The sequence below is a fragment of the Neovison vison genome, chromosome 14, assembly GCF_020171115.1.
Source record: "Neovison vison isolate M4711 chromosome 14, ASM_NN_V1, whole genome shotgun sequence".
NCBI lineage: Eukaryota > Metazoa > Chordata > Mammalia > Carnivora > Mustelidae > Neogale > Neogale vison.
The window spans coordinates 19,466,552-19,480,315 of record NC_058104.1 but is presented as its reverse complement, the minus strand read 5'-3'; the positions used below and the strand labels follow the sequence as shown (position 1 = coordinate 19,480,315).

The window sequence follows — 13,764 nt, the reverse complement described above, 5'->3', positions numbered from 1 at the left end:
CTTCCCTTTCCTTTCTGCAGGCTGGATTCGGGGCACTGAGCACTGTGTGACGTCACACAAGGCACACGCCTCCCATCACGCTCCTCAGGAGCCTTCCTCAATGACCCCCCCCCCCCACCTGCCTCCTGCAAGCCTGGGAGGCCCCAGGACGGAGGAGGATCAATCCTCTCAGCTACCCCAACTTTTTGTAAAACCAAGATAGAATTCTCCTACCATAAAATGCACCCTTTTAAAAAAGATTTTATTTATTTATGTGAGTGAGAGAATGAGAGAGGGCACAAGCAGGGGGAGCCGCAGAGGGAGAAGCAGGCTTCCCTGCTAAACAGGGAGCCTGATGCGGGACTCAATCCCAAGGTCGTGGAATCATAATCTACGCCAAAGGTATATGCCTAACCGATTGAGCCACCCAAAATGCACCGTTTAAAAGTGTTCAGTTCAGTGGGTTTTAGCACAAAGTTGTGTATCCATCAACACCACCTAATTCCAGAACATGTCAACACCTTGAAAAGAAATTCCCTACCCATTACAGTCAACCCCTAGTGCCCCCACCCCAGCCCTAGGCAACCACTAACCCACTGTCCGTCTCTGCATATTTGCCTTTTCTGGACATTCCTTGGGAGTGGAATAATCATAGTATGTGGCCTTTTGCGTCTGGTTTCTTTCGGCATCATGTTTTCAAGTTTCATCCACATTGTGGCAGGTGTCCGTGTCTCATTCTTTTTCATGGTTGAAGCATCTTCTACCGTCTAGATCCCCTCCCACCCCAACTTTGGACAAGTTGCATAGCTAGAGCTTGGGGGATGGGACATCAGTCAGTGACGACTGGTGACGGCAGCAGTGTCACCCCAGCTGATGAAGGGTAGCGGGCCTGGTAGAACCAGGCCAACACACCACTGGAGCCTCTTGACTGCTGTACACAATCTATAAGAACAGGTATGCCCAGAGGGTCCTGTAGCTGGACAACCTGCTGCTATTTTGGTCAAAGCCAGCTCGGAAGACACAAAAGATAGGGACAAAGGGGCAGAAGGATCCCGCAGCCAGGGCACGTGGACATGGTGAAGGGGCAAGGCTTGGGTGGGGGGGCTGGTTGGGCAGAAGCAAAGCACGGGGTTTAGACACTACCTCTGCCATTTGCCAGCGGGGTGACCTTGACTTAACCTCTCTGAGACACAGTTCCCTCAAGGAAAAATTTAAAAAGAGAGAGAGAGAGACACAGAGAGGGAGAGAAGATAATGAGAATGATAGTGACATCTCCTTCATAAGGACTAGGGTAAAGATTAAAGGCAGATAACACGGTTAAGGTCCCCAGCACAGTTCCAGACACGACGCTGTAGACTTTTTTAAATGGACGACGGGAAACCGACAGGGACTTGAAGAGATATTTGTACAGAATCGGGCACAGTAACCAAATGGTAGAAACATCCCAAGTGTCCTCGGACAGATGCATGGACAAACGAAAGGTGGCCGGTCCGTATAGTGGAATATGACTCAGCCGTATAAAGGAAGGCAGCACGGACACCTGCTAGAACACAGCTGAGCCTCAAAAACATCACCCTCAGTGAAAGAACCCCAATGCGAAAGGACACGTACTCCACAGTTCCGCTTGTATGAGGTCCCTGGAATAGTCAGATTCGCTGGCAGAGAGCAGAAGGGTGGACGCCAGGGGCTGGGAGGGGCAGGAGGGATGGGGAGCTGGTGTTTCATGGGGGCAGAATGTCAGTTTGGGAAGACGAGAGAGTTCTGGGGATAGATCGTGGTAAGGGCTGCACCACACTGAGAATGTGCTTCATGCTGAATGGAACTGTACTCCTAAAAATGGTTAAAATGGGAAGTTTCACATTATGTATATTTTACCATAATTTTGGGGGGGGGGAGTAAGCCATCTCCTGGGCGGTTTATAGCCCTGCCGGGAATGTTGACTGTTATTTGGAGTAGAATACATGTCTGTGTGTTTGTTTTCAGTCAACATCTCTGTCTCTATGTCTGTTTCCTTCACCACCGGATTCCCCAGTGTCCTGGTACAACACCAGGGATGCTCCAGATGCCCGGCCAATATTTGCTGCAGAAAGAAAGGAAGGAAGGAAGGAAGGAAGGAAGAAAAGGAGGCTGGGAGGGAAGGAGGAGCAGGTGTTGGGGAAAAAAGCAGGAAGCTGGAACCATTGACATAGATCTACCTGAAGGACAGGTAGAGCAGTAGAGGACCCCCATCTCCCCATGGGCAACTGTGCCCATGTGTGGCTGTTTACCCTCCGCCTGCATGGAGCTGAATCCTTGCAGGTGCCCACCACACAGGTGAATAAATGCCTGAGTAGTTCCCGTCTGTGGTCATGAAAGCCACGCAACTGCCACTCTTGGCCAGTGAATCAGTCTCAGGGACCACTTCTGCCTGCTTTTCAGTTTTCTGGGGTGGAGGCTGGAGCATGGGGGCTGTTAGTGGAGCATAGGTATTACTTGTTCCTATTCTATCCCTTCTTTGCACGAATCGGATTTGGATGTCCCTCTACCCCGGCCACCAGGACTGTATCTCTGCCTCAGGAGGTCACACCATCAGAAGGCCTGGCCTCCCCAGCACTGGGCGGGGGAGGTGGGGGCGGGGGAGGGAAACACACAGCCCGGCCACCCCACCCAGCAACTGCACAAAAAATCTGCTGTGGATTCTCACCCACGCACGCATGGGGAGCAGGGTGGAGGAAACTTTCCTCCTCTGAATACACTCTGTGCCCACAAACTTCCAGGATCAGCTGGTGCCCTTGATAGTTCAGGGAAGGGACTGAGAGGCAGAGAAGCCGGCCCAGAGCTTCTTGACATTTAGCGTGGTATGTCAGAATCTCGATGGAGGGAAACACTATTTTAGATTTTTCAAGTGTGTCAGGAATGTGCCCAGCCTCTGTCACCTCTGCTTGGTTCTCCTGGCCTCTGGGATGGAAAACCCCCTCCAATCCACTTAAACCCTAAATCTGATCATGTCACTCATGCTTAAAGCCTTCCAAAGCTCCCAAGGTCCTTGAACAGACAAACTGACCCTGGCAATCACTTTCTAACTCACACTGGGACCCAAAGGAGCCATGTTTATTTCTTCAGAGAGAAGGTCTCCTTCTCTGCACACCGTGGACCCTCCTGCCCTTGGTAAGGCTCAGCCTGAAGGACCTAAAAGACCTTTAGTTGGTGATTAATAGGCCCTTCCCCATGTTCCTATAACACCCGATGTATTCCCTATTAGGAATCATTCTACATAGCATTTGCCTGGTTCCTCTCTCTCTCTCCCTTTCTCTTTCAGAAACACACACACACACACACACAGAGACCCCACTGCAAGCTCCATGAGGGCAGGATGGGATGGTGTCAGAGAACCAGAACAAGATAGACAAAGTCCCCACCTTCCTGAAGCTTACTTTAATGAGAAAGGCCCCTGTGAACAAGCAAGGAAGCAAATGAACAGAATCATGATGCGTTTCATAACGTGCTAGGAATCTGCTCTGTTGTAGCCCTTACAACTAGCATGCTGCCAGCACACAGTGAAACGCAATAAATATTTGTAGGATGCACACACAAGCGCGTGAGTGAATTAATATCTGCATAAACTAATGAGTGAGGACCTAAAATTTGCTTCTGAAATCGTGAGATCACTTTGCAGGGCACTGGATCGCTTCTGCTCTCCCAGCCCAAATCAGAACACGTCAGGTCCCTGTAAGCAATCCAGGACGGAACATGTCGCTTCCCTTAATCTGTTAGCAACAGGATCAGTTGATGGGCTCCAGGGAACTAATTTAAACTCATTTAAATAAGGCCCCTGCTGCTTTATTAAAACTAGGTCCATAACAACGGGTCCAACTGTAACTGCCCTGGCCTGAGCTGCCAGGATTTACCTCTAGATGCTGCTCCTGATTAATAACCCATTTGCCAAATTACAATCTGTTTATCAAGACAAAAGGCCAGGTTTTTAAATATTTTAACACTTCATTGCTGACGAGAGAGCTCTCACCTCTGTAACCCTTCCTCTGTGTGAAAAGCCTATTGCTAAGGAAATTCTACTCCAAGCCATCTTCCTTCTTTAGATTTGCAGAATCTGAGATGAGCTGAAGTCACGGGGCCTTGGAGCCCTACTGGGATCCTGGGGCAGTGCCGGGACAAGAGGTGACCCGGTTATCCCTGGAGCTGCTGTGGCCACTGGCACACAGGTGTTTATGAACATCAGCGCCAGCATCTGGAATGTGTGGCTGTGAGCACAGTCTTCGTCTTGGACCTCAGACCTCTAGATTTCTGTTGTTCTAAGCCACCCATGAAAGTTCCAGCCTCTGAGCAGGCCTCAAGAGCTGGGCACAGAGAGGGTTTGGTAGGTAACCACTGTCAGGCTGTCAGCATCAGCTGCCCCCTCCAGCAGGCCAGGATCTGTGTGTTCCTGGTGTGTTCCCCTTTGTGGGGTCCTGATAGAGTACAGGCATCGGGGACGAAGTCCTGCTGGTAATGATCCTTGCCAGACCACTCACTGGGCTCAGATGATACCCCAGTGAGTTGAGATCCTCAGCTCTGAGAAATGGCCGAGTTCATGATTGAGAATACAAATTTGGGGGGCATATGAGTGGCTCAGTCGTTAAGCATCTGCCTTCCCCTCAGGTCATCTGAGTCCTGGGATGAGCCCTACATTGGGCTCTCTGCTCAGCAGGGAGCCTGCTTCCCGCTCCACGCCCCCCGCCCACCCCCACCTCTCTGCCTACTTGTGATCTCTGTCTGTCAAATAAATGAATAAAATCTTAAAAAAAAAAAAAAACCCTAAATAATATTTCACCAGTATGAACAATATGCCTGGCCTTATCTGGGCACCCCGGTCCCTTCATTTAAGCCTCACTTTCACTCTCGATGGAGCAGGAGGCTTTATTATCCTCCATTTTCCAGCTGAGAAACTGGATCAGGGACCCAGCTGATAGATCGGGCTTTTCACCACCATCCATCTGGGAGGAAAGCCCGGATAACCTGGAATCCATTCACTACAGGCTGCAGGCTGACCAGAGAGAGGCCTTCGATGCTCAAGGGACCACCATCTGAAGTCCGAAACATGGCCTTTGTGTTCTATGCACAAAGATTCCCCCCACCTTCTGGGACCCCACAAACAAAGGAACCAAAGACCCTCTCTAACCTTGGATTCCCAGCTACCTCCATCGTCTTAATGATTTCCCTCTGTTTACCAAGACAATACGAGCTCATTGTTTTGAACCAAATAACACAGAACACAGTCAGGAAAGATGAAAGTAAAAGTTCTTGGAATCCCACCCTTCAAAAACAGAATTCACATCAAGGAATTTGGCCCAAGGAGAGAGACACCCATTCTCTGGATTCAATTTTTGAAATTTAAAGAGGAAAAAAAAAATGCTTTCTTGTCATTTTTTAAGCTCTGTCTAGAACGGTTGGCTCAGTGCTATTTCATAACCAATTCCTTGAGCCCAGTTTTAGTCATTTGTGTTTGTTGCCGGTGGACTTCTGAAGCAAGGAATGCTTCAGTTCTCAAGTCAGTTTTGTTAAACAGGAAAACCAAAGGCCAGCTCATCTGGTCACTCGGATACACTGAGAAGAGCTGAGTCCATCTGACTCTTCCCTGGCATCTGACCCAAACTGAGGACAAGTGTTTAGCTGAGAAACAAAGACGCACATTAAGTGCAGAAAAACCCTTTTGTGCCCACACAGCATGCAAGTTATGTTGAGTTATGCAGCTATTTTGGGGACAATGATGTTTTGTAAACATTCGGCAAAGTAGCTTTGCCGAGGTTTGGGGCCCTTTCACCAACTAGAATTGTATGGAAGATGAGGAAACGTAGGCAAGTTGAGAAAGACAAATAAATTAATGCAGATACAGATAATAAGTCTCTGAAAACCTTTCTTTGCTACTGTCCCCACAAGCCTCTGTGCACGAACACCCAGAAACCAACAGCTAAGGGAGTCCTGCCTTGTTTATGAAACAGGAAGCTTACAAAATATGCTTAACCTACTCCAGTAAAATCAAAGTGAATACTGTACTAGTCTTATTAATACATACTTATGTGAGACTTTAGCCAGCACATTTTATTTTAAAGTGCAATAATTGTAAATATTTTGAGAATCCTAAATATGCTGAATTAAATTTAGATTTTTTTAAGCTCTGGCAATAATAAAACAGTATTAGCATTCCATGTGGCAGTTATTTTCTCAGTTTCATGGTAGAGAACCACAGGTCCCTGGACTGTTCAGAAGGGTGGGGACAGTGGCTCTCTTATTTTAATGAATGAGTGAATGAGTTGTAGGGTCTTAGAATATGTGAGCTGCCTGGAGCCTTAGACGGAGGACAAGTACTTATATTCAGCTGCCAATTACTGTCTGTTTGGTATGGAGCGAGATCCATGTGGGGCACCTGCCTCCCAACCCCCACTTCCCCTATGTTATAATATATAACATACATATTTATAACCTATATATTATAAAACTTTGAGTCCTCATGACAATCCTGTGACCTGCATATAATCATCCCCATTTCACAAACGAAGAAACCAAGGCTCAGAGAAATTCAGTGCCTTTTCAATAGCACACAGCCAGAGCACAGCAGACCTGTAGCAAGGACCCAGTGCTGCTGACTCTTCATCATCCCCAGGTCTCCCACCCTCATCACCAAGGAGGGAAAGACACAGCCACACGCAGCAGCAACCGTAACAGTAACAACACTTGGTCTGTGCCAGACCTTGCATCAGGAGCTTTACATATATTGACTAATTTAATCCACGGCACAAAGCCCAGATTTGGAAACCACATACTCCTCATCTAGAGATGGGGAATGGAGGCTCAGAGAGGTTAAGTAACTTGCCTAAGGTCACCCAGCTGGTTAACACCAGCACTGCCCCAGCCTCTTGCGCTGGAATCCTTTGCACATAACAGCACAACCTGTATGAATGACTCCAGATGCTCTAAAATCCATTATGTGATTATAAACACATATAGAGGTAGATCAGGCAGGACACATGCCCATAGAGGTACCAATTGATATGAAAGTCCTTGAATCAAAGGTTGAAGTTAAGGCAGCCAGGCTGGGATGCGGAGGACACAGGTGGATGCCAGTATATCTTGCACTTTCAATACAATCATTTATAACACCATGTGGTGCACTAGCTGGGACACCCACTTTTAGTGAGTGCCAACTGTGTGCCAGGCACTGGGCCAGAGGCATCACACATTTCTCATTCATTCCTGACACAATCCCATAGCATTGCCCCCTTTTCCCCAAGGAGTGGGACTTCTGACAAGGAGGAAAGCTACATCAGCCTGTTTACAGCACCTGCACCAACCAAGAGCTTGGGAGCCAATGCCAGTCCCTCAACTGACTGGCTGCCTGACTTACATAGATTCGGTCTGAAGCCACCCTGAAAATGACGGTCCTTGCTACACACTCGCAACCTCTCAGCTTCCTTGAGGGAAAGGAAAAGAGGTGTGCTAGCAGAAGGACTCTGGTGGGGGTGTTGTGGTAAAAGTCATGGCTCTGGAGTACCCCCTGCTTGGATCTGAGCCCTGGCTCTACTTCTTCTCGGCCACAGAAGTTGAGGCCCCCTTTGCCAGTCCAAACCTTCGGTTTAGTGAAGGTAAAATGGAAATAATGAGATAATGTATGTAAAGACTTGGCTCTGTAAACCCTCAGTGAATGGCTGCTACCATTGTCATCATTCGTATATTTACTATTATTATTATTATTAGCATTACACAAAATGACAGCAGTGGCTGGTGCCACAATATCCTTGTTTTCCATCAGAGGACCTTCAGATGAGAGAATAGGTCTGCTTCATTGAGGAGAAAAAGGAAGATCTTGTGATTTGGTCAGTGGGCAAGGATTCCAGAGGCTGTGGTGAAGGCTGGGATGGCCGGATAAAGGGGTCACTAGTGAGAATCTTGACCCACAAGGGCAGAGGAGCAGCTCAATAATTCCTTCTCATTTGGGGGCTTGAGGGGCTGCCTCTCATTCCTGCATAACTGACCTCCTGTGTCCCTCTAACCATCACACAAGGGGCTGGAGAATCAAGGGTCACTCACCGCCATGACCAGCTCAAATGGGTACTTGTAGATGCGGACAGGAGACTGGTACTTCTGCACCATGTTCTCGCAGGAGCTCCAACAGAAGCCACGCAGGTAGGAGTGAGCACAGAGCCTGGGTGACAGGTGACTGGTAAGGTAGCAGCTCCCTCCACCTAAAGCAAGAACCCCGCCCACCGCTTCCCCAAGAAAGGGGCAAGCCCAGCCCCCTCACACCCTCCCCACACATTTCTCCAGCCCTCAAAGTGAGGGGGCTGATGTGATCACCAGATTACCCTGATCCAGGCCCCAGACCCCTGCCCTGTCCATTACCCACTGCTCCAGGTCACACTCATCCCTGGAAGACCAATCAGTACCCAAACTTTCCTTCACCCCACCCCTTCGCACTGAGGCCCTCAGCAGCACCCCTCACCGCCACACACATATGGAAACACACGTTTGCAACTCTTATATTCCCACAATTCATCACCCACCCACGCACCCCACAGCTCGCCACAGACGTCCTGACCCTATAGATCCCCAAGTATCATTGGATATGCCCTCCCATTTTCCTCCAAGATACCCTGACATACACACAGTCTTCACTAAATTTCACATGCACCGTCTCTGTCTCACACGCACGGGCACACACATGCACGAACCACCTCCCACACAGGACTGCTCTTGCACACACACGCAACTTCACACGCACACTCAGCTCCCTGGACCTCACACCTACCGACTACTCCACGCATACACACAATTCCCCTGGTGCACAGAAACGTCCACACACTTTCACATACACCGGTATGCACATGCACGCACACACGTATACACTCGCGGGCCCCCACAGCCCCGCTCACCCTCGCTCTCGGAGTCTCCGGGGACGTAGCCCAGGAGGCAGTAAGGAGCTGAGTCCGCCGGGGCTCCCAGCAGACGCCTGGCCCGGAGCGCAGCGTCTGGGGCGAGGCCCGACCACGACCGCCCAGCCTGGGGCGTCCTGCCTTGCGCTTCCTGGGGCCCGGCCAGCCAGGGAGGGGCCTGTACGCGGGAGCGAGACCTGCCTGGAGCGAGTGCTCCAGGACCTGGGACAGCGGAGAATCCGGCCTGGCCCCGCCCCTGGCCTTGCCCCACCCCTAGTCACGCCCCAGTCTTAGCCCCGCCCTTCCCTTATTTATCCTCTGTTTGACTACGCCCCAGCCCGGCCCTTTCCCCATGTTGGCCACACCTCCAACAGGCCCCACCCCTATACTGGTCCCTCCCCTAAGACTCCCAGCCTCGGAAACTGCCCAGCCCCGGGAAGACCTCGCCCAAGGCTCCACCCCCAGTCTAGCTCTGCCCCCGCGCGGACCTTTGCCCCGCCCCGCCCCTCCCCTCTCCGTTAGGGTTTACTTTCCTGCCCTGATTACCAGGGTCGCCTAGTCTCTGAGCCCCGCCCCTCCTATGGGCTACTACTTGAGCTCTACAGGCTCTGCCCCAAGCCCCGCCCAAGCATCGTTCATCATTCCGCGTAGGTTTACAGAGCACCTATTAACGTCAAGTCCTTCCAGGTGCTAGAGAGTCATTAAGTGAACAAAAAAACAAAGATCCGGAGCGCCTGGGTGGCTCAGTGGGTTGGACCTCTTCCTTCAGCTCAGGTCATGATCCCAGCATCCTGGAATCGAGCCCCGCATCGGGCTCTCTGCTCAGCAGGGAGCCTGCTTCCTCCTCTCTCTCTCTCTCTCTCTCTCTCTGCCTGCCTCTCTGCCTACTTGTGATCTCTCTCTCTGTGTCAAATAAGTAAATAAAATCTAAAACACACATACAAAAATCCTTGCCCTCCTGAAGCTTACATTCCCGGAGGACCAGACATTAAATAAATAAGGCAAATATATAGTATGCGAGAGGGTGAAATGTAACAAGGAGAAAAAAGTAAGCAGGGAAAGCGTTCAAAAAGTGAACGAAGTGAAGGTACAATTTAAAACAGGATGGACTGGTTCCTTCCTGGGAAGGTGACATTTGGCTATCATCGCCTTTTAGCTCATATCCAAACCCATCTAGCCCTCGCAAGATCCCTAGGGAACAAGCCTCCCTTCCAAAGCCCCCCCACCCCAATCTAATCGGCCTAGAAGAGCCAACAGGCTGGCTCTGGGCAACATTGTCATCCTGAAATGTATTCATTCAATGGGCATTTACTGAGCACCTACCATGTGCCAGCACTGGGTGACTTCACCCATTGACAAAGGGGAATCAGACCGACGCGCATACCCTCGCGTGGCGCACAGTCCTGGACAGGGAAAGCAATACAGAGCCTTACAAATACATAGGCCTTTGCATCCTACGATAACCAGCCCTTGTTCGTTTCCTTTCTAACATGTTTCACGCTCTGTAATCATTCATTCATTCATTTTATTTATATGTACGTTATTGACTGTCCCAGGAGACTGTGAGTTCCGTGAAGCAGAGAGCATATCTGCCTTATTCATTTGCCCCCAGGTCCCCAGGACCTTACTGGGTACAGGACACACTGAGCACTGAGTAGGTGCTCAGCGCATTCTTTCAATGAAAGTTACCAAGAACGGAAATGGAGCTCAAGGTCGCCATCTCTGCCACAAGGTGGCAGCAAACGACAGTCCACGACTCCAGGGTCCACGCACCAAGGGAAATTGTTGCGGGAGATGGGGTCCAGGGATGTTTCCGCTGTACCCGGGGGGCTCAGCAAGGAAACTGGCCTGCTTGACCCTATGCGTCACTGCGGCAGCGTTGTGAGCACTAACACTTAGCTGCTGTCCCGGCACGGAGGGGGCTCAATAGGCATTAAGTAACCACAGAGCAGAATGTTTACCCGTAGAAAGATGGGGCGGAACAGTCAGTCCCAAACTCCAGCTCCTCAGACTCCTTTTAGCAGAGTGCATGCTAAAATGCAGATTCCCGGGCACCGCTCAGAGGAGGCTAGGAATCTGCCTGTTTAACAACTTCCCCAAGTGATTCTTCTAAGTGGACAGGTCTGCTGGTGCAGGCTGGCAGATCGAGGGGGTCCTTCCAAGCGCGGATCCTGGAGTGCTCGGACTAAACATCGGTCCTGAGGAGGAGGTGGTGCACTCAGAAGCGGGGGAGGTCTGCTCCAGGAGAGCTCCTCCCCGATGTGGGCGTGCTTCCACTTCAACTTACTTACTTCGGTTCTGGCAGAATCTTGGCTACCCACCCACACACGTGTCTCCTTTGCCACGGAAGGTGACAGCTTGGGGGAGCAGGAGCGGGCGTGGGAGATGCAGGGAGCAGGCCAGGAAGAGTCCCAGGAGCAGAGGAGAGGCCCTGAGACTGTGGGGGAGGTCTAGGGTTTCCTCGCTACCACAGCGCCTCCCCCGCGCCCGAACCGGTAAGGATGGGACTCTGGGCTGGGGGCGGGGAGTATGGGGGAGAGGGTGACAGCCAGGCGGTTTCGGAAAGCTCAAAGTGGAAAATATGGCCTAAAGTGAAGTGAGAACCTAACTCCCTCCTCCTCCAGCTCGAGGGAAGCGAATTAATAATAGCATTGCGCAGCACGTGTTACCTATTATGAGCCCCGTTCTGTTACTAATTATTCTACCATCTATCGAGCGTTTTTTTGGCCGATGCTGTTCCAGGCACCGTTCTAGGACATTACAAACATTTAATCCTCCAAAACAACCTCTGCAGTGGTGAGAATGTTTTGGAACCCCCTAGAGGTGGTGGTTGTCCAACATCGTGAATGCATTCAATGCCACTGAATTGTACACATCAAAATGGTTAATGTTAGAACGGCTGGTGGTTCTCTTACATGATTATTATTTAAAGATTTTTTTAGAAAGAACTTTTTTTTAAAAGATTTTATTTATTTATTTGACAGACAGAGATCACAAATAGGCAGAGAGGCAGGCAGAGAGAGAGAGAGAGAGAGAAAAGCAGCTCCCTGCTGAGCAGAGAGCTCGATGAGGAGCTTGATCCCAGGACCCTGGGATCATGACCTGAGCCGAGGGCAGAGGCTTTAACCCACTGAGCCACCCAGGCGACCCTAGAAAGAACTTTTAAGATCAAAACTATTTTTATCTTCATTTTTAAAAAAATTTTTAAAGATTTTATTTATTTGACAGAGATAGATCACAAGTAGGCAGAGAGGCTGGCAGAGAGAGGAGGAAGCAGGCTCCCCGCTGAGCAGAGGGCCTCCTGCTGGGCTCAATCCTAGGACCCTGAGATCATGACTGGAGCTGAAAGCAGAGGTTTAACCCACTGAGCCCCCCAGGCCCCCCTTGATCTTCATTTTAAAGATAAGGAAACTATGGCACAGATAGATTGAGTAACTTGCCCAAGGCCACACAGCTACTAAGGAACTCAAACCGAGGACTCTAGTTCTCCAGTGCCACCTTCTGCCTGGGACTGTAGCTGAATGACTAAGATGATACGATTTTGCAGCCTGGACTGTAAAGCATCTTGTTCTGGGCTAAGGAGGTTCTAGAAGGATGGGCTGAATTCCATGGGATCTCTGGTGGGGGCGGTGAAAGGTCAGTCCCAGGGCAGGACCTTCAGCCTCTATCTGCCGCTTCCTACTTGCCCTGCGGGAATGACCAAGCCAAAGTTGCCTTGTGGTGAGGTAATTTTTGAAGACTCCAGGAACCACCCCGCATCTCTGACTATCTCCTCCACCAAAGGGACCCTGCTGTAGGAAATAAAACCATTAGCAATCCATTTATTTGAGTAAAAATACTGGGCCCCAATGCAGATATCCTCAGAATGAGCTGTCCTGCAGGAAAATGTCCTCAGTTGGATAGCTCAGTGTGACACCAAAAATGGATGGGGTGAGGAGGGGGGTGAGAGTAAGAGGGTCCAAAGTTCAGACCCTTGGGGGGGACACAAGTGGCCCTTGATGTGGGCCCTGGAATACATGAGCGCCCCAGGACAGTACTGAAGATGGAGAGGATTGGACGTTTTTTTAAATTGTGGTTAAGATACTTAAAAGTTATGATCCTAACCATTTTTAAGTGTACAGTTCAATGGTTTGTAGTACATTCACAAAGTTATGCAACTATCTAGTCCCAGAACATTTTTTTTTAGGATTTTATTTATTTATCAGAGAGAGAGAGAGAGTGCACAGGCAGTGGGAGCCGGAGACAGAGGGTGAAGGATTCTGATGTAGGACTCGATCCCAGGACCCTGGGATCATGAACTGAGCTGAAGGCAGACACTTAACTGACTGAGCCACCCAGGCATCCCAGCCCCAGAACATTTTCATCACCGGAAAAGGAAACCTGCATCCATCAGGCAGTCCCTCCTCCTTTCTTCCTCCCCGGCCCCTAGCAACCCGCAATCTACTTTCAACACCATATCTCATCCAATCCCAGGGCTGCCTCTAAGTACCTATCCCTTCTCAGAGTGGAGCTCAGAAACCTCCTGTAGTTGGGAATCTCGAGGGGCATAAGGGTCCTTGGCAGGGTGGCTGTGTACAGGTGTGTAGGTTGTAACATGCACAACTCTATGCAGGGGTCCCTGTCACTGGACGGCTTTGGTGGAACAGGAAGCTGAGCCTGGAGGGACCTGATCCAGGAGGCTGCACAGCCGGTACTGCACGCCCAGACCCCCCGTCCACCCCCAGTTCTAGTTAATTCCACATAAGCTTTGGGACTCCAGCAGGAGCTGCAGGTGGGGTCAGGGTCCAAAGGTGAGTAAAAGGCTGTCCAAGTCCCAGGAGGTCTCAGCGAGGAGGGAAGAGAGAGGGAGCAAAGGTAGGGTGCACCGGGAGTCACTGTGGCG

At 50.3% G+C, this 13,764-nt stretch overlaps 1 protein-coding gene across 1 annotated transcript in view; it reads right to left on the bottom strand.

Annotated features, from left to right (window-relative positions):
• The window catches only part of SEC14L5 (SEC14 like lipid binding 5), a 40,658-nt gene extending 32,525 nt beyond the window's left edge, over positions 1-8,133 (bottom strand). The window contains exon 1 of the mRNA XM_044233382.1: positions 8,041-8,133. Coding sequence (XP_044089317.1) covers positions 8,041-8,103 — 63 coding nt within the window. The 5' untranslated portion in view covers positions 8,104-8,133. The remainder of the gene's footprint in view (positions 1-8,040) is intronic.
• Between the last annotated feature and the right edge of the window lie 5,631 nt (positions 8,134-13,764).